Raw genomic sequence first — 26,265 nt, forward strand, 5'->3', positions numbered from 1 at the left:
CAGTGTAAAGATGTTCCCTCTGTTGGAGGTGCTGGGACACTCCTTTAACTTTGGCATTTCCTGACTGCAGGCCTCAGTTTTGCATGGACCTGGCTTTGTGTGTCCGTGAGCTGCTTGGTGTGCCTCGGGCCAGGGCTGCTCAGGAGCTCCTTTGCTGATGTTTCCTCCTTCTCAGGACTCTGATTTGGGAGTTGATTCTTTTTCCTGCTGTTGGAGAGCAGGAAAAGGAATATAGCACCCACGAAATGCCTGTTCCCACCAAAACAGTGGCATCAGGGGGTGCCTGGAGCAGGGTTTGCTGCAGAGCCTGTGGATGTTCTCCCAGCACACCCAAATCCCGTGCTGGAAGGAGGAAGGGAGGGTAGATGGCGCTTCAGTTCCTGCATCCTCTCAGATTGAATTCCTGCATCCTCTCAGAACCTGAGTTCTGACCTGCCTTACACCTGGCAAGGCAGCGTCCAGCTCGCTCCCCATTCCCAGAGAGCAGGCAGGGGCTGGCACACCCAGAGGGGCTGGCACACCCAGGGGGGCTGGCACACCCAGAGGGGCTGGCACACCCAGAGGGGGCTGGCACACCTGGGGGGGCTGGCACACCCAGAGGGGCTGGCACACCTGGGGGGGCTGGCACACCCAGAGGGGCTGGCACACCCAGAGGGGGCTGGCCACAGGCAGCTCCTGTGGCTTTGGGGTGAGAGCTGCATGAGCTGGCATGCCCTGGCACGTGGCTGCATGCCCAGGGGAGGAGGTGCCAGCAGGGAATGCCAGGGTGCTGCCCTGGGCAGGGAGAGCAGGGAATGGCTCTGTTCTCTGTAGTACAGCCTGAGCTGCTTGGTTCCATGGCTCAGCCAGCACCACCTGAGTGTAGCCTAGCAGAGGTTCCTAAAGCAGGGGGCTGGCTGCTGTTGTTGCACCCAGTAGTCTAAAATCAGCACAGCCCCTGGTTAAAGGGTGTTTGCTGGGGTAAGTAGAAGGTAAAAACCCCTTGGCTCCATTCCCCATAGGAATGGGAGTGGTTTGTACTTGGAAATCCATAGCCCTGGGGTGACTGGGTTATAACATGTCCCTTTTCCTTCTCCCCTCTCATTCCTCAGCCTAATCCAAAGACTTCCCATTAATGTGTTTCCTCTCCTGGCTCTGCAGAAGCTCCATCCAAATCCCCACATTCTTTCTAACCCTCTTTTGCTTTTTTCTTGACTTTCCCTGTTCCTGCTATTACTGTAAGTAATTGAAAGAAACAAACTGTTTAACTGCAACCATTTACCTTTTGTAACCAGTGCTTTTGGTGGTTTTTTTTTTCCCTTTTATGCACATCTTTCTCTCCCACACTTTAAATCTGTCAGGATGAGGCAGGTACACAGTGAGGCCATAGCCAGCAGCTGTTCCCAGCAGCATTGCTGTATCCCAGTGGGAATGGACACAGGACCCTGAGCTGCTGTCACAGGCTCTGGCTGCTCCTTCAGAGCATTGAGCTGCCCCTGCATCCCTGGCAGTGCCCAAGGCCAGGCTGGACAGGGCTTGGAGCTCCCAGGGACAGTGGAAGGTGTCCCTGCCCATGGCAGGGGGTGGCTTTAAGGTCCCTTCCAACCCAAACCAGGCTGGGATTGATTCTTTCCAGGTTTTAAAGCATGAGCTGAGATGTAGAATCCCTTCAGAAGCAAAAATTGGAATCTTAGTGCTGGAAGAACCCGCTAGTGTTTCATTTTTAACTTCCACCAGTCACAAGATGCTACCCAGGATTAATTTGATACTAAAAATAAACCCTGTAGCTTTCCAAAGGCGGTGAAAGAAACTGAGTGACATACAAAATGCCTGTAAATTAAGGCTGAAAATGGGAGGGGGGGCACAAAACACATTCCCATCCAAGTGGAGGAGCTAAGGGAGATCTACTTGTCATCATCTTCCAATTTTAATTCCCAGATATTTTTGCCTGCAGGGATTGATTACCTGTGTTAAAGGCAAGCAGCACTTCTCCCATTTTGGCTCAGAATGTGCAGTTTTGGGAGCCCATGAAGCAGGTCATTCCATGCCCTGAGGAAAGGCCTGGCTGTGGGGTTATGGCTGTGCTCTGAGCAGGGGGGTTTTGGAGGTGCCCAGTGCAGGGCAGGTGCTGCAGGAGGGGCTCAGTGGCTGCTCCCAGTGCTGGGGGCCCTTTCTGTGCCATAGGTGCTGCTGCCTGTCCTAGAGCAGGGCTGTGGCATTAAAGCTTTGGGTGATAATTGATCTTGTCGGTTACTATGACTTCTTTTTTTTTTTTCCCCCCTTCAATTGCATCATACCCTTAAAAAATGGTGGTAAGTGAGAGCTCTGCATGCTTTGGAGTTTGTTTAACCTCCGCTTCAGTCTATACAACGCACAAGTCATAACGTTAACACTCTTGAAAACTTCCTCATTCACGTTCACAACTAATTTGGATTTCAGTTTGCTGTTTTGAACCTTTTCTTTAGTCTGATTTTGTACTGGTTTTTCTGTTGTTCTGTTGCCCCTGGTTTCGCTGAGGGTTCGGTCTGTGTCTGTACTGTACTGGGGATGCTTTGCCAGCACTTAACAACTGACTGGGAATTTCCCTTGGTCTTTTTAGCTGTGGTTTAGCTTAGAGATGGGACAGGGAGGAGTCGTGGGGATCCACCAAATAGAGTATTCCCAGTAGGCTTTTTTGTGGGATCTTCCTGAGGAATCACTGATGGCAGCCTTTATCAATTTGAAGCTGCTTTTTAAAATTTTTTTTTTAATTTATTTTTTTTATTTTTGACAACACAAACTTGCTGATCTGAAACAGGCATTTAAATCTTTGAGCAGAGAAGGGAAAATGGTTATTTTGTAGCGAGTGTCCAGGGTGCAGTTTGCTATTGCTGAAGTCCAGCCAAACAAACTCCCAAAGCAGTGGATGGTGCTTGTTGGAGCCCAGCTGGGTCTCGGAGGCAGCGCTGGCCTCGGGGCCAGGGCTCCCTGTCCCGCCCGGAGCGCGGAGCTCGGCTGCTCTCGGATCCTCGGTTCCCAGAGATGTTTGTGGAAGGAAGCCATAGATTCCTCTGCTGTGCTTTGTGTTTGAGTACCTGATGTGTCTCTGTATATCTCACTGTATATACAACAGCACATTGATGTCTGGCTGTCCTTCCTAGTCCCAGTTCTCTGTACCGTGTCCGATAGTTACTGTTGCTGGTACTGGAATTCTGTGGACACCAGTGTGTCGCTAGTCTGTTACTTTGGCTGTAAAGCTCTTGGTTTGTGGTTAGTTCTTTATTTTTGAAGTATTTTCTGTTCTGGTCACTGTCTGTGCTAGCGGTGGCTTTGCCTCTCCGTTGCCTCGAGGGCCCAGGTGGAGTAATGTCCCCTCTCCCTGACATTACTCCTGGCGTGTGCTCATGCGGATGCCTACACTGTAAGACTGTAATTTCCATAACTGCTTCATGTGCACTAAGCACCCTTGTGGAATCCTGCTGAGAGTTTCTCAAAGACTTCCCTGAAAAATCCCTCCGGCACGAGCTGGGAATGGCAACTGTCAAGTGCCAAAACCAGCAGGGCCTGAATTGGTCCCCCCAAAATCCATCTGTGGGAGCATTAGGCTCCTGGATTGACTCTTGTACTGTTGTGTAAATGCATTTTTTTCTTCTGTACTACAGTGTGGGTGAAAATGGTGTTTGAGAATTCCAAAACAAAGCCCAATTGGTCCTGAGAGTTAATATGAAACATTCCTCATTGGCAGATTCCCTATCCCCCGCCAGCTCCTAAATGAGTTTTGCCAAGGGCCGTGGGCAGGACGATGCTGTCAGTGCTCTGCAGCTGAAGTGTGTCCAGAGGTGTCCCAGCACCCTGACTCCTCCTGGGGACACTGGATGCTGCTGCCCAAGGACCATGGCTGGGGCTGGAATTGAGCGTTCCTAACCTGGTCCCTTCTAATTAAACTTGGAGAAAAATGGGGAATGTAGAGGTTGTTTCATCCATGGGGGAAAATGAGTGTGGGGTATGTACCCTCTGGGGTATATACCAGGAGTTACCCATCAGCAGTGGAAAAATGGCTTAAAAATTAAAATACATATTAAAAAAAAGTCAATGCAAGCAAACATCCAGCAGGATTTTACAACTGAACCGTTGGTTTGTCTCCATCTATTTTTTATGAGATTGAACCACTGGAACTTGGGGACAAGATGAGCCTTGATCATGTTGCACCAATCTGTCCGCTACAGTTGCAGTCCTTCATGACCAGCATTCCAAGTGTTAACTAAACCCATTGAAGCAACATACCTGCCATTAAACCCGAATCCAGAGCAGTAACTCCATGATCCTTGCACTCCCGACTGGAATGGCCTTTGATGCTGTAGATAGATCAGTTTGCTGCTCCTTGTGACCCCCTACAAACACTGACTCTGTTTTTCTTTCCTTCCCTTGTCTCTCCCTGGCTGCCTCGGGATGCTTGCTGCAGATGATGAACCAGCTGGGCCAATGTAAGTGTGTTTTTGGGAAAAAAATACTCTTTGGGATAATCTGGGGGGTTGTGGGAGGTGATAAATCATAGGGTTGATATTGCATGTGACATTACAGATGGTGTTGGACCGTCTGGTGCGTTTCTTAGCACCAGAGGAAAGAAAAGCAACATCTTGCTAGAAAACAAATACTAGGCTAAAATACAAAGGCTAAAACTGTGTTGTCTTCAGCCAGTTGAAGGGAAGAAGACTGAAACGCTGCCTAATGAAGTACAAAAAACGTCCATTTTCCCTGTACCTGTGACTGATTTTTGATGCATTTCTCTCCCATCCCTTTCTGCAGGAAAACCAATTCTACAAACAATCACAAAGACAAAAACTTACGTCAGAGAAACACAAATTAAAAACGCTCATCATGTAAGTATTGCCTGCACCCGGCTGGGAGCGGGCAGGCCCAGCCCTCCTGCCTGGAGTGCTGGGGGGCAGCAGCAAAGCGTTCCCTGCATTAACCATGAAACATTCCTGCTGCGCCTCAGGGACCACGGGGGGGGACCAAACATTGATTTCCTCAGGCAGGCGGGGGGTTTAAGGACCTGCTTGCTAAAATCTGGGCAGAGCTGCCGAGCCCTCCTGATTGATTCCTCCCTAAAAGGCGGAGCTGGGGCTGTCGGGAGCCCCGGTGGGAGCGCGGGGGTTGCAGGCTGCGGCGGCTCGCGCTGTTCACCATTGACTAGCACCTCTTTCTCGTTTCTTTTTTAGAGCTTTAAGTTTCTGAGAGACTGATGGCAATATGACCTGCTAAATTTAAGGGTTGGAACTCTTGGTTCTAGAACTCCAGTTCTGTCTGATTTCTTTTTTTTTTTTTTTCTTTCCTTTCCAAGTGAGCAACAATATGACTGTCTAACGCATGCCTTATTTAGCCTCTCCTGCAAGGATGACCTAGCCAGATGAATTTTAATAATGCTTCCGTGTAGAAGGTGTAAACTCTTTTGGGCTTGATGTGCTGTGAATGTTGCTTTTTTTTCCTCCTTTCCTCTCTTTACACGAGCAGTAGCCAGGCGGGTTCACGCATGCGCTGTTTTTTACTTCCTGTAGCTGTTAAATTCGGCACCGCTCAAACCGCACCGCTGCCATCTAGTGAGACTTCTTTTGTAAAGTACAGCAAAACTTAAAGATATATACAGTATATATTTATATTTGGGGGAGGGGAAACCAGAAGTCGTTGTGGTTCATTTTGAAGCTGCTGATATTCATTCCTTACTGTATGGCTGGAAGGAGGGAGTGATGCCGGGCCGGTGCTTGCAGCAGGGACATTGGAATTTCCTTAAGGGCTTTAACCATGGAGCACGGGGTGTCCTGTTGGGCGTCGGGGCTGGGTGGTGCCAGGGGCTGCTGGTGGTGGTGGGATGCAGTTGGAAACAAAAACAAACCTTCAGTTTATAAATATATATATATGATTGCTTTTTAAGTGATTTTTTTTTTTTTTTTTTTGTTAACTCATGTAAATTCTCAAATCCTTTTGCACTGATGTGTTCGACATATTCTTGTACATTCAATTCAGGCAAACTTTTATAATTTTCTTTTTTTTTTTTTTTTTTTTGTTTAAATGATGAAATGTTACAGCATGGTGATATTCTATGCAACTAGTTATTCCTCTTTAGTTTGACACTGTAATTTCTCATGATTTAAAGATTGTAGAAATAGACCTACCAGGGTTCTCATGATGTGCGTAACTGTAGCTGCATGAACTCGTGTTCTGTGTATTTGTTGAAGTGCAATGATGTATAAAAAGTGGATTCACCTGTTTTTAAAAATAAAACACCGACAAAAACCGCTGTGGGCCTTGTTTTTCAACCTTTAATCAGCAGAGCTGCGTGCACCCTGGGGTCCAGGCGTGCCTCATTCCTTGGCCAGCCTGTGCAGCTCCTTCTCCACGTCCTCCACGAAGGCAGGGAAGTGCTGGTCCATGAGGCAGAGGCGGATGAAGGTTCCCAGCTCCCGGGCGCTCCAGGCCGGCTGCCGCAGCGCCGGGGGCAGCTCCGGCCTCTGCTGCAGCACCCACTGCCAATGGAAGGTGGGGAGGGGGCCCTGAGCTGGGGCACGAGGACACAGCCCAGCCCAGCCCTCCTGGGTGCTGCAGGAACATGGAGCTGCCTGCGTTTGGTGCCCTTGGAGTGCTCTCAGTCAGCTGGGATTTGTGTGTGTGAGCTTTTCCCTGATGTCCGGGTGTGATTGCAGTGTGGCTTTTACACTGCAATTACTTCAGTGGAAATGGACCCTGGAAATGCCAATCTCCTGGCTCCTGTGGCTTCCTGCTGGGTATCCATTCTGTAATCAGTGTACATGAGCTGTACGTGCTGCCACATGGATGTGTGGGGATAACCAAGTGTGCACTTGCAAGCTTTTCATTTAGCCAAATGTTTTTTAGAAGTAGAGTATGGAGCTTTTATTTTAAAACTTCCTTTTCATCCCTGTTTAATCCCCTCTCCCAGCTTTTCCCCGTGGGGGTGGGAGAACTCTGGGCATCGTGGCACTGGGGTTGGAATGAGGTGACCTCTGAGGTCCCTTCCAGTCCATCCCACTCTGGAATTCTGTGCTCAGCCAGTGACTACGAAAGAAGGGTGAGGAAGACACAGAGAAGGAACTGCACAAACCCAGAAAAGAGGAGAGTTTTCTGCTCACTTGCTTCTGCACTGGCCTGAATTCCAGTAAGTGAGCAACAGTTGACTTGCAGGTGTTTACCCAGAACTGCTCAGTGCAGCTGTCCATGGAATATGGGGATGCTTTCATGTGGGCCAGGGTTGAGAAGGGTCCAGGGGAACCTCAGATCCCCTGTCAGTGCCTAAAGGGGCTCCCAGAGAGCTGGAGAGGGACTTGGGACAAAGGAGAGTGGGTTCCCATTGCCAGAGAGCAGGGTTAGATGGGATATTCTGTGATTCCTTGATTGATATTTTCAGGCTTCAGCTCTGATCTGCACGAATCATTTCTGCAGAGTCAAACCAGTGCCAGAGCCATTCATTTGGATGTTGCCTCTGGGTATTTCTTTGTTCTCAGTGTGTCATTTGTTGCTATTCAGATGGGGTGATTACACCACCCAACACCTTGTTTTGCTGCTGGTTCCCTGGCTCTGGATCGTTACACAGATCCAGCGTTTTGCTGGTGTAGATGATGGCATCCCAATGCTCAGGGAAGGCATTTCCCAGATGGAATCTGAGACAGCTCATTCTCAGGCTCAGTTACAGACTCTAAACAGGAGATGTTTGTTTTTTACCTGTGCAAGCTGTGCTACAGATCTTCTTTCTCCAAGGCTTGTGCAGGAGTCTGGGAGAGGCTCATCTGGCTAGAAAATACCAAATGCAAATAAGGGCTTGTTACCAAGCAGAGTGTGGGTATGTGCAGGGGGGGAAGCAGTTCCATTTTTAGCACTGATGGGAAGGGAATGTGCTCGGCTACCTTCTGCAGTAAAAAGACATCTTTTTATGGAACCTGCATGCACATCTGCTCCACTCTTTAAAAATGAAAGACATGACAGTTTAACTACAGGCCTGTTAGCTCATGGCTAAACTGAAGTCACAAACAACTTCCTAGGAGTAACTTCAAAGAATGTTTTGGATGGATGCTCACAAGAGCACATCGCTTCTTTTCCATGGATCCAAATACCCAAGAGAGCAGAGATTTTGGAATAATCACCCTGGAAATGCTGTCTGTCTCTGCCTTTTCCAGTTACCTCAGGAGTTTATCTTGGAGAGGGGAAACATTCTGTTCCTCCTGAGATTAGGATCATATTGTAAAGAAGCAGTTGTAGCAGCTACTACCACTGCAGAGCAGGAGCACACAGAAAGGAGCCAGGAGCCAGGGTCACTTTGTGGCTCTGATGATTTTTTGCCCTGTCCAGTTTCCCAACTCCCATTCGATGCAGCCAGTGTCTCCCAGCTGTGAGAAACTGCCCACACCCAGCTCTGCCAGGCAGAGGTGAGTGCTCAGGGTGTGTGTGTGCTCACTTACTGCGTGCTCAGTGTCCATGTCCTGGCTGTCCTGGCTGGGGCTCTGCTCCTCAGCCCCCTGCACCGGGAGGAACTGGCTGAGTTTGTGCACGCAGCTGCAGCAGCGCTCCCGCGCCTCCTCCCTGCAGCTGCCCCCGAACTGCACGCGGAACATGCGGCACTCGCTCTGCTCACAACCACAGGGAGAGCAAATCAGCCTGGAACCGCCTCCAACGGCTCCCATTAAATCCGTGCTTGCTGGAGACGACAAGGAGGCAACAGATTTGTGGGTAACTGTGCCAATTTAAAACCAAACAAACATGGTTTCCTGCTGTATTTTCAGTTTTTCCCAGCAGCTTAACCAGAAGACTGTGATTGCTGATTTGAAAATCAGATGAAAATATGCAAGGAAAGGGTAAGTGATGCAAGGCCACCTGTCCCTAATTCAAGGTTTAGCCAAGTGGACAAGCATTGGCAGGACTCAGCTTTTACACATGGCAGTAAAATTGAGTGTTATTGTTGCTGCAGGTAGTGTCCTGTCCTGTAAGGGTGTGCCAGCTCTGCACAGTTGCTTGTGACAAAAAACTGACACAAGAGTAAGCAGAAGTTAACTCTGGATCTGGACTAGACATTCTGGGAATGGCATAGACCAGTTAGGATTGATGGTTCCTGATGCAGCACAGTCAACCCTCCCTGGTCTGCCTGCTCCTGTGTGGAGCTAAACCAACACATTCACTTTGGCTCTCACCTAAATGTTCCTTGAACAGAAACCAGCACGTTGAATAGGAGTGCAGGAAATTAAAATGCATCACTTCAAAGAGGGAAATGATACTAAAAATTACTGAAAACTCCCAGAGAGCTCTGACCCCCCAGAGTAGGTTGTTGGGCTGTACCATAATTGGTATTTTAAATAAGCGTCCCAGGTTCAGCAAAGTGCCCTGAAATGGGGATGGAATCTATGGTGTGTGATAAGCTTGGCCTAAGCACCTGGAGCTGATGTAAGGGAGGTGCATATTCAGTGTTTAGAGAGTGAATTAATAGAACTTTCTGTTTGATATTGAAATTTCAATTTAAAAAAAAACTTAAGCACTAGAAAAGCAGCAAATTCTCCTTGGCCCAGCCTGGCTTATTTAGGTCTTCATCTTCCTGAGGTTCCAGTGTCAGCCCCGTTTTCAATGCCCATTTAAATCCCACACTGCTGGAGCACGAGGACACCTCTCACTTTAAAGCTCCTGTCTCAGAGATGAGCCAGCTCTTGCTGACAGCCCCTGTGTTTACATGCCTGCTGCTTGAAGATGTTTGAATCCCAGAAAAAGATTTTTAGGGCAGGGTAAGCACAGAAGCCTGGCTCAGTGTTTTCTAAAGGGAAAAATGTCCAACTAATGTGAAGTGTGGCACTCCTTGCCAGTGCCCAGCTGGATTTGCCCTCATTAATTAAGGAACTGGGGCAGCCTCCCAGAGCCAGGCACTGAGCTGTGCAGTGCCACACAGGTGAGTTCTGATTTCAGTGATTTCACAAAAGGAACTTGGCTGGAGTTTCCTTAGGACACTTTCAAAGAGCACCTGCTTGTTTAGGTCCCCAAATTAATTTTGGGGCTGAGCTATTTGGACTCCCTTGGGTTTCTCACCAGGACTGTTAAATACTTTAGTTTGCAGTTCATAAACAACAGTGGACTTGGAAAATTAAACACTGTTCCTTAGTGGAAAGGGATCTGTGATATGACAAGGTTTAGAGCATAAACTGAGCACTGGGCAGTCACACGTGAACCACACAAAGGCTCAAGTATTAAAGACCCCTGATGCCATGGAATCATTACATTTGTACCTCTTCCATGCTGGGCTGGGGGGCTGAGCTCAAGGAGAACAATAGGAAGGGAAATGATTTCTTGCAAAATTATTAAGAAGATTAATCTTGTTCCTGTTCATAGTTTTGAAACTCTTTGTGCTGACTAAGAGCCACAGTGTCCTACTGAAGCCATATTTGAAATGATGAGCAAGTTCCACTGTAAATGCAATATTAATGACTTAAAAAAAACAAGGAGTACAAGATAAACCAGAAATTTATCATAAAGATGACCCCAGAAGCTGCATCCACTGTTAGGATATAAAGTAGAGAAACTGTGTGGTAAAACCACTGCAGTTGTAGTGGTGTGAATTTATGGTAAATAAACACTGAGATGCACCAAATTAATTTCAGGCTGTTAAAATTCTCCTTTCCTGAAGTGCCCCTCAGAGCTCTGCTGGAGCTGGCACTGAGTGGGATGTTGGTTTTGTCTTGCTGGTGAGGAGCAGCAGAATCCCTTGATGCTGCACTGGGGCACTGCTCTGGTAACTGGGAAGGAACAGCCTGCAGGTTCATCACAACTGATTCCTGCCCCAGCTGCCTTCAGCTTTGCCAGGTTTTCTAACAAGCTGATAGAAAGCAGAGTGCAGAGGTGTTTTGCTTTCAGGCATAACCCATGAATTTAAAACACTAAGATACTTACAGAGTATCAGAGTTCATCTAAGATCTAAAAACACTGAGATTTTTACTTAAATTGGTAAGAAGAAAGTGCTATTTGATTACTTAAAAGCAAATCAACCACTTTTCATCAGGAGAGCTGAGTGGCTGACCAGAAACCCACGTCCATTTTGTTTCCTTGAGTACCAAATACCTTCACCACCACCCTGCTGCTGTGCCAGGAGCCACAAAATGGCTCAGTTCTTGCTTGGATAGAGTTTGTTTGCTGAAGTGCAGCCTGACTCAGAGGAATCTTGGAAGAGATTTGCTTTATCTTTTTGTTAGCTGTGGCAGATAGAGTGGGAAATGAAACCAGTCTGGCTGTTTTAGCAGCTAACTCTCAGAGAGCAGTCTAAAAACTCAGTATAAAAACTGTCTAAGAGCTCAGTCTAAAAACTGAGTATTAGCAGTTACAAAAGATACCAATATTTAATCCATTCTTGTTTAGTATCTAGAGTAAAAAAAAAATTCTAATTTGCATAGATAATTTACACCTCCTAGTTTAATTTAGCTAAAAGGGAGAGATTTTCTTCATATGTGTGTTACATGCTAGGAATGTTGCAAGCAGCTCAGCTCACCTTGGCCTGTGCCTGGAGCAGCAGGCACTCTGCTCTCCTCACTATCTTCAGCCACTTGTGGGAATCGATCAGGGAAAAGCCTTCCTGAAATAAAGCACAAAGCAGTGGCCCAGCAAACAGCAGCACTCAGGAGCACATGTTTAAGTTGTGTGATGTAATTAAAGCCCTAATGAAGATCAGTCACTGCAGCTATGCAGTTTCTGGAGCTGTCAAACAGCTGCAGTGTGAAGTTTCACCACTCCAGGGATTAAATCCAGTAACAACGCTGTCGAAGTCTGTTGTGATTCCCATCCCTGTGTACATTTACATTTGTGCGTGCTATGGAAGCCCCTGAAAAGCAGACTAAAGCAGCTGCGAGTGCAGCTCTGAGCGCTGAAGTTGCCCGGGAGGGCAGCAGAGGGCAGGCGAGGCCGGGGAATGGCACAGCCCCGCTGTATCCCAGCCCCGGCGAGGCCTCGGCTCCAGGGGGCACTCAGGGAACCCAGCAGCAGCTTCCTTAATTGGATAAAGATGTTTTATACTCCACTTGCATCACTGGCAGTCTCTTCAAACTCGACAGGCTGCTCAGCTCCTGTACAAACACCTCAGGAAAGTGAAAAACAAGGCAACTGACTGTGTCCCCCAGGGCACTCTGAGCCATCACTGGGGAAAACCCCAACCAATTAATCAGTGTTAGGAAATCAGGCACCCATTCTATCCAAACTCACAATACTTTCAATGACCAAGGGCTCGAGCCCAGGCTGCTTTCAGGGGTCCTAAGGGCCAAGCCCCACAAGTCAGGTCCATCCTGAAGGGCCAGGGGTGTTTGCCACAGTCATCATCCATGGTAGGTGGGTCCAGGCTGCAAAACCATCTGCCTTTCTATTTTGGAACAGGAATCACCTCAGTGACTGCTGCTTTCCTGGGCTGCCACTGGCTCTAGAGTCTCATGCAGCAGCTGCATGCAGATCTCTAGCTGCACTTCCCAGAGGAATCTCTCAAAAACTGTGAAGAGTTGCAGCAAAGGCAGACTGGATGGCAGAAGCTGCTGTGACAGACTCCAGAATGGCAGCCAGCAGGGAAGCACCATTCCCAGAAGAGCTGGGCTCACAGGGAGAGCAGCACTGCCCTGTGTGCTGCAAACAGGGCCAGTCCCTTGTGGGGTGTCTGCACTGAACACACTCAGAGTGCCCTAAGGCAGGGTGTGCTAAGCAGGAAAGGCCCAAAGGTCACAACAACAGGGAGAGATCACCTGCTGAGCAATGGGGAGAGGCTGAACCAAGCCCCAGATGCTGTCACTGAAGCAATGCCAAACCATTCCCTCACTAGGCCACTTTAACTTGTGGCCACTTGTGCTTGTTCTGTTCATTTCAAGTAGTTTCTGTTTTGGAGACACACCAACTGTTTATTTAAATATAGCTATTCCCATATTCAGTCTGGTTTTACAGTGTTTTTCCTCTCACTGGTGATGAAGGTTGAACAAATGTTGTCTCCTTAAAATAATAACTGTTTTCAAAGAAATTATAGAAGGCAGTCACTGTTTAATTTCCCTACCAACTATTTTATTGACGTTTCCCAGGTTCTTTTATGAGGTAAAACAAGTGGGAAAAACCAGCATTTGGAATTTTTATTTATGTACTCCTGATTACCCAAATTTGATTTAACTGAAATTTCAGTTTAACCACTTTCTTTTTAAAATCATTGTCCCTGTGTTCCCAGAATCACAGCCTGGTTTGGGTTGAGAAGCCCCTTAAAGCCCATCCAGTGGCACCCCCTGCCACGGGCAGGGACACGTTCCACTGTCCCAGGCTGCTCCGAGCCTGGCCTGGGGCACTCCAGGCACTGCACGTGGAGTCAGGTGAATGAATCAGAGCAACAAAAGGGAAGAAGAACACAAGGAATGTGCCCCTCGCCTCTCCAAGGCAGGAGGGTCTGTGCGTGGGGCAGGGCCTGGGAGCTGCAAGGCAGAAATTGGGGCTTGCAGCCCACTGAGCCTTCCCACAGGGGATGGACTGACCCTCGACACGCTCCGGGTGTGGGCGATGGCACAGAAAGCAGCAGCGCTCGTTCTGCATTGGTGCTGCCACCAGGCTGCCAGAGCAGGGAACGGAGCGGCCGGTGCCGGTTCCCTTGAGCCAGCCAGGCAGGGCAAAGCCAGAGGGCAGTGTCAGATTAACCAGAATATCCCCAAAACGCAGCCTGGAACGGGCCAGGGACACGAGAGCCCAAATGCTCACCATGTGAAGAGGGAAACGGCAGCACTTCATTCAGTTTGGTCATCAGTGTTCAGTCAGGCACATCCCCTTTTGTATGTATTTGTGTGTATTTGTGACAAAAGTGGGGCAAAGGAAAATTCTTCCCTACATCTGTGACCAAAATCCAAGTTTCTCAGAGGGAGGACTGAGTGGAATTAAGCTGAAGGGGAAAACAAAGCAAGATGTTTCCTAAATGGTTTGGAAGCAGGCACGATGTGACCACAGCTGCCACGAGGCAAGAGCCAGAAATGCTGATCCAGCCTCACAGCCATGGAGTCCTGCACTGACTGGGAAATACTTTTGTTCTGACTTCACACTGCAGCATTCAGAAACCTGCTGTGTAATGAGGGCTGTGAGCTGTGCTGGAAGGTATTGTGTGTGATTTCTGAATATTTTTTATTGTAGCATTTAGAAACCCTGTGGTGCTAAACAACACAGGAATAGATTATCTAAGTTTTGTTAGACTGCAACCCTATCTGAACAGAAAATGACTCTGTAGCTAAGAAATGTTATTTGTGTAGCAGTTCAGCTATGCTGGCTTGCATCACTTCTTTGGACACACTCATGCACGAGCCAGATGTTCCCAAGCAAACCTCTCTGTAAACAACAGCTTAGGAGGAAAAGCTTTCTCTGACTCACAAACATGATCTAGTCTGCCCTTAAACCACAACCAGTATTTAAAAAATCCAAACTAAACCCCAGAATGGTCTAGAGAGACACGTTCTGCAGGGTGGGCAGGCCCATGAAATGCAAATGCACCAGTTTGTTCTCCAGTTTCCCAGCTCAAAGAATGCAGGGGTTGTACCCCTGTGCTGTGGATCCCGGACTCAGCTGGGAATGGGCACTTGCAGCTGCTGACCCCATTGCTTCCCTGTTCTCTAATTCACTTTTTAGTTTTGATTTAACTATTTTACTTGTCTCCAGGGATTTTTGAGGGATTTTTTTCTAGTTTTTTGTTGTTGGTTATCTCTGTTTCTTTAGGGAGGTCTCAACACTGATAGGTGTTCTTCACACAGGATTGCTGCTTCATGGGGTTTGGGGTTTTTTTTGGTTAAAGTTGGGATTAAATTGTAAAATGGTATTTTTGTTTACGTTTAGATGTTTATTAGTTTATGTTATAGTATTTTGTTTTAATTAGGTATAAAATGGTTATGTATTTTGAATAATTTTTTCCTAAAATAAGCAGTCTTCTATTTAAAAATTAAAAATTCTTCATTAATGACTGTAGGATAAAGTTGAGAAAATTAAACTCCTAACATAATTTCACTCCAGTCTTCATTACTCCCTTGTAAAACAGCTGGAAATGGAAATTTTGGTATCTATTTCCAATATCTAAGTAAGGCCAAATATATCAGGATGGATACATCAGCCATTTTACAGTTTTATCCTAAAATAAGCAGTTTTCTATATTTTAAAATTAAAAATTCTTCATTAATGACTGTAGAATAAAGTTGAGAAAATTAAAGTCCTAACATAATTTCACTCCAGTCTTCATTACTAAACACCTGGAGGTAGAAATTTTTGTATTTATTTCCAATATCTCAGTAAGGCCAAATATATCAGGATTGATACATCAGCCATTTTACAGTTTTTTCCTAGAATGAGCAATTTTCTATTTAAAAATTAAAAATTCTTCATTAATGACTGTAGAATAAAGTTGTGACAATTAAACTTCTAATATATTTTCACTCCAGTCTTCATTACTCCCTTGTAACACACCTGGAAATGGAAATTTTTGTAGCTGTTTCCAATATCTAAGTAAGGCCAAATATATCAGGATGGATACATCAGCCATTTTACAGCTTTTTCCTAGAATGAGCATTTTTCTATTTAAAAATTAAAAATTCTTCATTAATGACTGCAGAATAAAGTTGGGAAAATTAAACTCCTAACATAATTTCACTCCAGTCTTCATTACTAAACACCTGGAAATGGAAATTTTTGTATCTATTTCCAATATCTCAGTATGGCCAAATATATCAACCTTGATACATCAGCCATTTTACAGTTTTTTTTCCTAGAATGAGCAATTTTCTATTTAAAAATTAAAAATTCTTCATTAATGACCGTAGAATAAAGTTGTGACAATTAAACTTCTAACATAATTGCACTCCAGTCTTCATTCCTAAACATCTGGAAGTAGAAATTTTTGTATCTATTTCCAATATCTAAGTAAGGCCAAATATATCAGGATTGATACATCAGCCATTTTACAGTTTTATCCTAGAATAAGAAGTTTTCTATTTAAAAAATTAGAAAGTTTTCTATTTAAAAATTCTTCATTAATGACTGTAGAATAAAGTTGTGACAATTAAACTTCTAACATAATTTCACTCCAGTCTTCATTACTCCCTTGTAACACAGCTGGAAATGGAAATTTTTGTATTTATTTCCAATATCTAAGTAAGGCCAAATATATCAGGATTGATACATCAGCCATTTTACAGTTTTATCCTAAAATAAGCAGTTTTCTATATTTTAAAATTAAAAATTCTTCATTAATGACTGTAGGATAAAGTTGAGAAAATTAAAGTCCTAACATAATTTCACTCCAGTCTTCATTACTAAACACCTGGAGGTAGAAATTTTTGTATTTATTTCCAATATCTCAGTAAGGCCAAATATATCAGGATTGATACATCAGCCATTTTACAGTTTTTTCCTAGAATGAGCAATTTTCTATTTAAAAATTAAAAATTCTTCATTAATGACTGTAGGATAAAGTTGTGACAATTAAACTTCTAATATATTTTCACTCCAGTCTTCATTACTCCCTTGTAACACACCTGGAAATGGAAATTTTTGTAGCTGTTTCCAATATCTAAGTAAGGCCAAATATATCAGGATTGATACATCAGCCATTTTACAGTTTTATCCTAGAATAAGAAGTTTTCTATTTAAAAAATTAGAAAGTTTTCTATTTAAAAATTCTTCATGAATGACTGTAGAATAAAGTTGTGAAAATTAAACTTCTAACATAATTTCACTCCAGTCTTCATTACTTCATTACTGTAACACAGCTGGAAATGGAAATTTTTGTATCTATTTCCAATATCTCAGTATGGCCAAATATATCAACCTTGATACATCAGCCATTTTACAGTTTTTTTTCCTAGAATGAGCAATTTTCTATTTAAAAATTAAAAATTCTTCATTAATGACCGTAGAATAAAGTTGTGACAATTAAACTTCTAACATAATTTCACTCCAGTCTTCATTACTGAAGGCCTGGAAGTAGAAATTTTTGTATCTATTTCCAATATCTAAGTAAGGCCAAATATAGCAAGCTTGATACATCAGTCATGTTACTAGAATAAGCAGTTTTCTATTTAAAAATTAGAAAGTTTTCTTTTTAAAAATTCTTCATTAATGACTGTAGGATAAAGTTGTGACAATTAAACTTCTAACATAATTTCACTCCAGTCTTCATTACTGAACGCCTGGAAGTAGAAATGGTAACACACCTGGAAATAAAGATTTTTGTATCTATTTCCAATATCTAAGTAAGGCCAAACACATCAGGCTTCATTTCTGCAGCATGAGCTGTCTTGAAAATTCAGATCAGAAGAGCCAACATGAACCAAAAAAGCCCTAAAAAATCCCCAAACAAGACAACCCATAGAGTGAGGGAAGCACAAAGTTGGCCCTGCAAACGTTTCCAAGCCTCCCAAGCAAGGCAGAGAGACAGGAGAGAGGAATAAAAGGATGTTAAGCTTTGCATGATCCTTTGTGGAGCCTCCATCTCCTAGAGCCTCCCCTCTTGCTCTGAGGCCTGCCTGGCTGGGCCAGAGAACACAAAAGGCTGAAGTCATGAAGCAGAGTGCTCTATGTGCACTGTGCAGCTAGTTTGTAAGCAAAGCTAAGTTAATAGAAGAAATAATAATTAATGATTTTTATGTGTATTTAGAGCAAAGAAAAAACCAGAACTGTCAGCATAAAAATAGATTTAAAAACACATGAAAATTTTTGTAAGTTAAATTACGTATATAAATAAATGTATATACATTTTTATTAAAATTTCATTTAAAAATTTAGTTATATTAATGCTAATTGCTTTGCACCAATAAATATAATATATTCTAATTTATATAATATTAATAATAATATAATATAATATATATTATAATATTAATATATTATAATATATTAATATTAATATATATAATAAATTATATAGCAATATATAATATAATATAATAATATATTATAATATACATAATATATAATAATATAATAATATATATTATTATATCAATATATTATATAATATAAATATTAATATATTATATATTATAAATTATATAGTAATATATAATATAATATAGTATACTATAATATAATATATATAATATAATGGAATGTAATATAATATAATGTAATATAATATAATATAATATAATATATATAATATAATAAATTCTTGTAATATAATTAATAACTTAAGATCACGCTTTATTAAAAGTATATAAGCTAAAAACCATACAAAAAACCCCTTTTTTCTTCTTAAACCCTAATCATATATATAGATAAATATAAATATATAAATACATAATTATATATTTATATATAAATATAAATAAATTAAAAAAAAATATATATATTACCTCCAAGCTAACAATAAGAGTGCCCCGGGGCAGGGAGGCTGCAGAGGGAGGGAATGCAGGACACACAGAGCCACCCCTGAGGGGACAAGGCACAGAGTGGCTCTGGCCAAGTGCCAACACTGCCTGCAGGAGCAGGGCTCCATGGGCACAGCCCTCACCCAGCACAAACCCTGCTGCCTCAGGGACACCCTGAGCTGTTCTGGGGGTTTTTTCCCAGTGACACAGAGAGGGGACCTGGATGCTCAGGGATGAGCTGGCTGAAGCTCTTCAGGGTGTCCCAGTGATGTATTCTTTCATTATTAGTGGAAAATATGTACTTCCCAGACTGATAGCACACATTAAACTCTAGGGTGAATATGGTTCATGAATAGACATCACTCATCTCAAAAACTAAAAATTCTAAGAGCTTAGGTTTAGGAGAATTGGGGCAAGAGAAAAGGAAAGAGCAGGAGCCCTTGACATGGAGAAGAAATGGGAAAGCTGATGCAGAAGGATACTCTCAGCTTGTCCAAAACAATCACATCAACAGCACACGTTGAAATAACCTGAAATTGAGATTTTTGAGCTGCAATATTGGTACTAAATAATCCAACAAAACTTTAATAAAAGAACAATCTTCTGTGGCTTTGCAGGGCTCTACCACAGAGCAACATCAGCAACCTGTTCAGTGCCCAGCTCCCTGCCAGGAGCCCTCATTTACTGCACAGGGACCAGCTCTGCCCAGGGAACTGCTGTGAATCTCATCTGCAAAATTTGGTGCCTGAGTTTCAGGCCCTGCAAAGAGAGCATCAGGAACATGAGGATGCTGCTGAATGCCTGCCTAATTAATGAGTTAGAATTGTACTGTACCCTCAGCACTGGTAGCTTATTGGAAGTCATGAGGGGACCAGGAGGGCACTAAGGACATTCAGTCTACACTTCAAAAGATCAGGTCACAAATCAATTATTCTGGATTAATTTTATCCTATTAAGTAAGTCCTCTTCACAATTTCAATTTGTTTCATTTGTAGGATGTTATGAATTCTAGCACCAGAAATAATTGCACTGAATAAAACACCAAAATGTAATTTCCATGATGTGTTGATAAAGAGGGGAAAGAAAATAAGAGTTGTGGTAAATGGAACATGATGTATCTTGAGCATGGCCAGAAATTACCAGAGATGCTGCTGAGATATTCCTGTAAAATTCCATTGACTACAGTAGACAAGAATGAGGTTTTTCTACCATCAAATATGCATTCTGTTAGACAACACTGCAGCAAAAACAGCTCCTAAAAATACATTCTGAAATTTAATTCCAAATGAAGAATTTGGTTTAAAAAAGAATAAAACAAAACAAAACAAATCAAAACACTCTTTAATTTGCATTACACATCAGAGATTTTTATGTTCCATGCTCTGAAGTTCCATTTACCTCCTCTTCATTCCATTGCACAAGGAATAGATGGTATTTCAAAAGGAAAACAGTTGTTTCTGTATTTATTAAAACCAACAGTTGTTAGGATATGTGAGTATTTTATTGCTATTTTATAAATATTGTTCTTAGAAACGGATCATGAAAGAGCCAGTGGGCCCTAAGGAAAAGGTTTCTTAACTTCCCTACTTCAATAAAATGAAAAGGACTAAGAGAATATGTAAGTACACCCATCACAGACAGAATATTTTGATAGCAGTCAGAAACACTTGAATATTGTTCCTACTATGGATACTGATCCAGCTATCAGCAAAACAGAAATTCTTCACAACTCTCAGTTTTGTGCAAATGTTGTTCATAGGTGAGAAACAGAAAAAAAAAATCCTTTTATTATTCATCAATGAAAATGTTACAAAAATGGAAAGTTGTGCACGTTGAGAAGGAAAGGTGTCCCTGTGACCCAGATGTTGTTCCTGTGCAGAGGTACAAAGCTACAATAATTGTCACCCAGTTCCCTCAAACCAGGAGCCTGGAGCACATCCAAAGGGCTGCAAAGCAGGGATGAGGAGATGGATCAAAAGCCAAGGCAGCAACAGTTCAAGGGTGCAGTTCTGTCAGAGGGAATTTCAATGGAAGGCAGCACACGGGTGTGGGAGGACACCTTGGCAATCCAAGGGCCACAGCCCAGGCCAGCAAGAGGAAGTGAGAGCCCGAGTGAAATCCTGCCAGCAGCTGCAGCATTCCAGCAAAGCTGCTGCATTCCCTGGGGAGCAGGAGCTGGGCATGATCCCCTGGGACCCCCAGTGAGTGCATCTGGAGTGTGACAGCTTCCAGGCACGGGCTGTACTTGGTGGTGCAAAGCCTGCTTAAATATTGTGACAGGTTTGTGACAGCACTGACAGCTGCACTGGAGGGAGGTGCAGCCACTGGGATTAAGCATTTCTGATGATTTCTGCAGAAAAATACAGCCTGAGCAGCACTGCAAGGTGGTTTGGTGTGATGTGGCATTCAGGAAGGAGTTTGCAGAAGGGCCCCTCCCTGGGAGTGCTCAAGAACAGGCTCTGGGGACAGTGCAGTGTCCCTGCCCGTGGCACTGGATGGCTGTAAGGTCCCCACCAGGCTGGGATCCTGTGACAACCAGCACAGGGGGGATTTGTGGGGTTTCAGCCCCTCAGGTAGGTTCAACAGGACCAGTGGGAGGACTGCAGCTGCTCCAATCTCAGAAACCCACAGCAGTCCCAGTATGGACCAGTGCCACCAGTTCAGTCCTGCAGGCACAGAACACACCTGTGCCACCAGCCCAAATGCTCCTGCTCAAAGAGCTGCACCCAAAGCAATCCCCAGGCTGTAAAACCAACTTTATGTAACTTCTCTTTAACAAATTCTAAATGTTAGTCTGTCAACTTTGAGGTTGCCAAAATTAATGTTTGAAATAAACCAAACCAACTTCTTTTTCTTTCCTTTTGAACTCTCAGTACTATATTTTGGTTACATCTACCAAGCATGTCTGTTCCAGCTCTCCTGCACTATGTGATAGCTCCCACAGTATCTCAGTGTCTCACAGAAGCTGGAACAGTCCTGATACACCCCAGAAATTCCTCATCTGGCATTTCAAGCAAAGCAGCTGCCTGAAAGCTTCAGTGGCCATTGAACACAAGAGCTGCAAGAAAAGTGCTTTTCTCAGCCAAGTTTTTAGCAGCTTTTCTGATCCCTCATCCTTCCCCACAGCACACTTTTATCTGCCCTGTTACTTGCCAGACTCAGCCTTTGCCAGCCAAGTCTTTGAAGGGCTGCAGCTCTGGGTTGTGCCTTTTCTGCACTTGGGTTAGTATCAGAAGTTCTGTTAGCTTTTATATGGTTATCTCAAGGACTTCCAGAGGAATGTCAGCTACTGGTCACTGACAGGAACAGGAGCATCCTGCACAGAGCCATTCCAAGCAGAATGTGCTAAGGGATGGCAGCCACTCTCATTTCCATCCACATTTTCAAAACCTCTTTCTTTTTTCTTATTCAACACAACTGCTAAAATACTTTGCACAGTCCCTTTTTACCTTGTCCTCACTAAATGAGCTGAGGGCCATCCCCAGCAGCAGCTCTCTGTTAGCTCATGCATTAACTATTCAATGTTCCCAACACACAGGCCAAAAAATTCAAGGCTATCCATGGTTCTCCCCTTGACTTAAATTTCTCTAAGTTTATGACCCTTTAAGAGGCACAGTAAAACCTAATTTATAAGCTTATACATATTTAAAGCTGCAACAGTCTCTTATACATTCTGTTAAAAAAGCTTTGCTATCTTTACACTGCAGCATCTTCCAGTGGTCTGTAATACCTTTCTAGCACATTTATCAGCCAGCTCCTCCTCGTTATCACCACTGAGTACTGGTGATGTGCACTGAACTCACTTAATTCCACCTTCCAGCAAGGTCTTCTTGTGTCAGAGCACCAAACCCACTTTTCTAGCCAGCATTTTCCTTTTGGTGTCATTGTGAAATCTTTAGTTTAGTAGCTGGTTATGCTTAAGCAAGTGCAGGTTACAGGAAAACCAGTTGACTCAAGTTTGGATTTTGTCTCCAAGGATCTTAGGTTGTATGTTAAATCTCATCATCCAGCATAGAAAATACCAAACCCTTTGATAAACCAGACTGTCAAACCAAAATACTAGCAGGTCATTGGCAAGCAGTCAGCTGGACCATCTAGCAAATTATAGGTTTACCTATTTCTAAACAGTGTTTAGAAAATTTCCTGTTTTCTTAGTCAGAAGAATCATGAAAAAAACCCCAAATATCTTTCAACATCAGCAACACTTAGCATTACCTCTTAATTTAGATTTTTAGAACAGCAGAAGAAACGTGGATCCTCAGCAGGAAATACTGCATTTAGTATTATTCTGATAAATGTGAAGGGAAAGTAGCACATGAGAATTACCATGAGCAAAACTAAACTGACAGTTCCTACTCAGTGGGAGAGAAGATGAAGCTGAGAAAAGAAACCAAGTTAATACTGATGGTAACATGAAGGAGAAATGTTCTTTATACATGACAAACTTACCAGCACTGTTCGCCCTTGGGAAATAAAGAAATGGCCAGACTCCACAATGGTAAGGACAAGACGGTCTGATTCTTCATTTGATTCAAACACCTTTAAAAAGACAGACAAAGGGAAATCTGGCTCTGCAAGCACAGGATCTACAATTCCCATTTCTAGTGCCAAATAAAAGGTCTCAAAGGTTGCTGTTAGAAGCCAGGTGTCTAATTCATATCTCACTAATGCAACTTGCCCTTCACTCCCACAGACAGGAGGCACATTAAATGATTTTTTCACTAATTCTACTTCCATATACAGATTTAACTACTTGGGACAACCCTCTGGATTCTTCCACCTTCACCTCTAGATTTTATTATCACAGGTTACTGCTGAATGAAGGAATAAAAAAAAAAGTGGGCCACTAACACTCTGATGTGTCATTAATAATTCATGAAATAAAATCTCTCCCGATTCCTGCTTTAGCTCTAGACTCGCAAAAAGACACCTGAAAGACCTCATTTATTCGTGTTTGCCTCCGAGTAGAGTCAGTTACCCCACACCGTCCCACCGCCCTCCCCGCGCCGCCGGCACCTTCCAGGAGGTGTTCTGTCCCTCATCGTCACCGTCCTTCGGGGGGAGGAAGCGACCGTAGCGCTTCAAGGGCCACACTGTGGCGCTACCGAGGAGAGAGCTGTCACCGGCGGTGCCCGGCGCCGATGCCAGCCCAGGCTGGGAGCCACGAGGGCCGCCAGCTGCCGCCATCCCGCGCTGAGGGCGCTGAGGGCTCTGAGGGCGCTGAGGGGATCCGGGGTCTGAGGGCTCTGAGGGTTCTGAGGGGGGGCGGCGGCGGGCAGTGCGCGGGAGCTGGGCGGGAAGCAGCAGCCAATAGGAAGACGGAGAGGGCGAGCGGCGGGAATTGTTCGCCAATCAGCGCGAGGCACGCGGGGGCTCGCGCCGCACCTTCTGTGGCGACCCGGCCTTGTGAGGGGCGGTCGCTTCTTTCGCCTCAGCGTTACCCCGCACAGCTCCTGGCTCTCTCTTCTCCTTCTTCTTCTTCTTCTCCTTCCTTTTCCTCTTCTTCCTCTCCCCCTCCATGGGCAGCGTGGCTACAGCCTCTCCCTGCTCCCAAGCAGCCCCCGGCCGTGCCGATGTGGCGGGTCCGGCCGTCGGCGCTGAGGGGAGAGAGGAGGTCGGAGGCCGTGGCCGCCATTTTGTGCCGTGAGGGAGCGCGGTCGGAGCTGCGCAGCAAGGAGGAGAAGGAGGATGTGAAGCTCTCGCTGGCTGTCCCTGCCCCTGTGACATGCCCGTGGAACCTGGCCAAGATGTCAGCATGCATCCTTCCTCAGGTAGAAAGTGATAAGTCCCTGTAAAAACACTGTCCTACACTCAATTCCCTTTCCGTTTCTTGGTGGTGTTCACTTCCTAAAGTTGCCGCAGGGTTTTTTGTGGTACCTGAACTGAGGTCTGTCAAAAAAGCTGTTTTCAGTGTGTGTGATGGTTTTAGCCAGTCTGAGTAAACAGCTGGATTAATAAATCAAAATTGCACTCTCCTCCCCTTTTCAGCTATTAGATGCTTCTGCAATGATGTAATGCTACACTTCCCTTGGTCGAGGAGTGATGGTGACATGACTGCACTTTGATATTCCATTTATAGTACATACCTTGGCCCATTAGCATTAAAAATGTGCATGAGCTGGTCGAGGTCATTGAGGGGACCCAGAGGAGCCTGGCACCATTCAGGACTGGCCCAGATGGGCTGGTGGATGCCCATCACCATGAGTTAAACCATCCCCTGCCCTGAGGGTGCCATCCCAGTACCAAACCTGTTCTGTGCATTGCCCACTGCAACACAATACACCTGACCAAGATGAAACTTGGGTAAATAATCAAATTAAGCAGAAAAAAATAAGTTTATGGTATTTTTTTTCTGCTTTTCTTTAGTGGTATGCTTTGCATTGATGATGTTGTGTTGGCTGATATAAATAAAATTAAATAACTACTGTCTCATCTGAAATACAACCTTCAGGGATGAGGTTAACCTATTAAACTGTGATGGTTTAATCTGCATGGTTTAATCTAGATGGTTTAATTAGAAAATATTAGATTGACATTTATGTCCTGTGGCCCCTTGTGTTTTTCATCTGCTGCTGCACCCGAGAGCCAGTTTAGCATCCAAGGAACTATTTCCAAAACAAACAATTTTACAGACTTTCCAAAAGGGAGGTGTTTATCTAAGCATTTTGCAGATAGGGAAAGGCAGGCAGAAAGGCATTAAATGACTTGACAAGGTCATCCAGAGGCATGGGTAATGAAACAGGGAATACAGCGTGGGCTTCCCAGCTGCCAGTTGCCTTCTCTAATCACTGCTTCCCCACGAGGCTTTCTCAAATTGTGCTTGTCAAACGTTCAGAATTTGCCAGTAGACTTGGGACTTTTTTGGAATCTAGAGAAGCTGAACATTTTTGTCAGAGAAAAATATGATGAGTACATGTAGGTAAAATATTTTCCCCTATTTCAGCAGGAAACTGTTTGCAGCATTTATTTTCTGTGGAAAACAATTTCCAGTGTCTTATTTTCCAAGAGTGATTTTTGGCTTCTGCATGAACAAAACAAAAACTTAATACTTTAGTAAAGCAAAAATGTCAAAGTGTGAGTGTGAGAGAGGCAGATGGAAACCAAGAGCATCAGATACTTCAATCTCCTCATAGATTTTTGCTTTATTAGCCTCTGCTAGGACATTTTTGGACATGAATGTGTGATTTTACATATAAATATATATATATATATATATATAAAGTCAAATGAGCATTGTGTTGAGACCAATACACAAGCCTTTGCAGATTCTAATTTCCTTGGGGAACTGCATGATTAGCTCTGGAATCAGAGAGTAGACACAGAGGAAAATGGTTAAAATGTGGTTTTCTTTCTTTTTTTTTTTTTTTTTTTGGTAAGAGGCTACAGAAGCTGCCAGTTTTTAAAAAATTATGGAATAAAATGTAGAAGAAAGAGACAAGTAAAAGCTGTCAGGAGACTGACAGGTTAAAAGGTGTTTTATAAGAGATGAGATGGCAAATCCCATCTGGATGCCAAGGGTTTGTCACTGTTGTGTGCTTCAGGTTTGCCTCAGCCTTCACAGGCTGCAGTGGTGCAAGTTCATTTTCTCACTGCAGAAGTATCTGCTCCTGTTAATAAATTAGAGAAACTGCCAAAAGCAGAGCTCAGTGCAGGGACACAGATCCCTCCTTGCACCATATGGATTTGATAATGTGCTGATAATTGTTAGATGTACAGCAGTCGATTCTGCTCCTGGGTGTTTGGCTGAACAATCTACATTATTGATTTTTAATAATAATGGTGGTGATAACAGCAGCAATAAAATCACATCACTGTGACTTTATTGTCAAGTGTGAGCACAGATTTGCCACAGGTGCTGGGGATGCACTGGAGGAGCTCCCACAGATTGGACAAATCATGTATCAACACCATCGAGGGTGCCAGGTGCATG

At 44.0% G+C, this 26,265-nt stretch overlaps 2 protein-coding genes across 3 annotated transcripts in view; one reads left to right on the plus strand and one right to left on the minus strand.

Annotated features, from left to right (window-relative positions):
- NPTN (neuroplastin) overlaps window positions 1-6,256 on the plus strand; it is a 45,092-nt gene extending 38,836 nt beyond the window's left edge. Inside the window, exons 7-9 of one of the 2 annotated variants that reach the window (XM_071441896.1) lie at window positions 4,421-4,442; window positions 4,765-4,838; window positions 5,181-6,256. In XM_071441896.1, the coding sequence (XP_071297997.1) occupies window positions 4,421-4,442; window positions 4,765-4,825 (83 nt within the window). In that variant the 3' untranslated portion in view covers window positions 4,826-4,838; window positions 5,181-6,256. The remainder of the gene's footprint in view (window positions 1-4,420; window positions 4,443-4,764; window positions 4,839-5,180) is intronic. The other variant, XM_071441895.1, reaches the window with a different exon arrangement.
- Window positions 6,257-6,274: 18 nt separating this feature from the next.
- On the minus strand, window positions 6,275-23,522 carry REC114 (REC114 meiotic recombination protein). The gene is made up of 6 exons (XM_071441900.1): window positions 23,352-23,522; window positions 22,785-22,874; window positions 11,483-11,566; window positions 8,427-8,591; window positions 7,693-7,761; window positions 6,275-6,482 (listed from the first exon to the last, which is right to left on the minus strand). Exons 1-6 carry the CDS (start codon window positions 23,520-23,522, stop codon window positions 6,321-6,323), a joined length of 741 nt encoding a protein of 246 aa, XP_071298001.1. The 3' UTR covers window positions 6,275-6,320.
- Window positions 23,523-26,265: the final 2,743 nt, after the last annotated feature.

Source organism: Agelaius tricolor, unplaced genomic scaffold (assembly GCF_023055355.1).
Source record: "Agelaius tricolor isolate 1412-34295 unplaced genomic scaffold, bAgeTri1.0.p SCAF_16, whole genome shotgun sequence".
Taxonomy (NCBI): domain Eukaryota; kingdom Metazoa; phylum Chordata; class Aves; order Passeriformes; family Icteridae; genus Agelaius; species Agelaius tricolor.

What these genes read in the sequence shown, in the direction of transcription:
- REC114 (XM_071441900.1), bottom strand. Translation starts at nt 23,522, where the DNA reads ATGGCGGCAGCTGGCGGCCCTCGTGGCTCCCAGCCTGGGCTGGCATCG. An exon ending in TGCTCCAGGCACAGGCCAAG is followed by an intron (nt 8,592 to 11,482) that starts GTGAGCTGAGCT and finishes GGTTGTGAGCAG; the next exon opens with AGCGAGTGCCGCATGTTCCG. An exon ending in CTGTAGCACAGCTTGCACAG is followed by an intron (nt 6,483 to 7,692) that starts GTAAAAAACAAA and finishes TTCCATTGGCAG; the next exon opens with TGGGTGCTGCAGCAGAGGCC.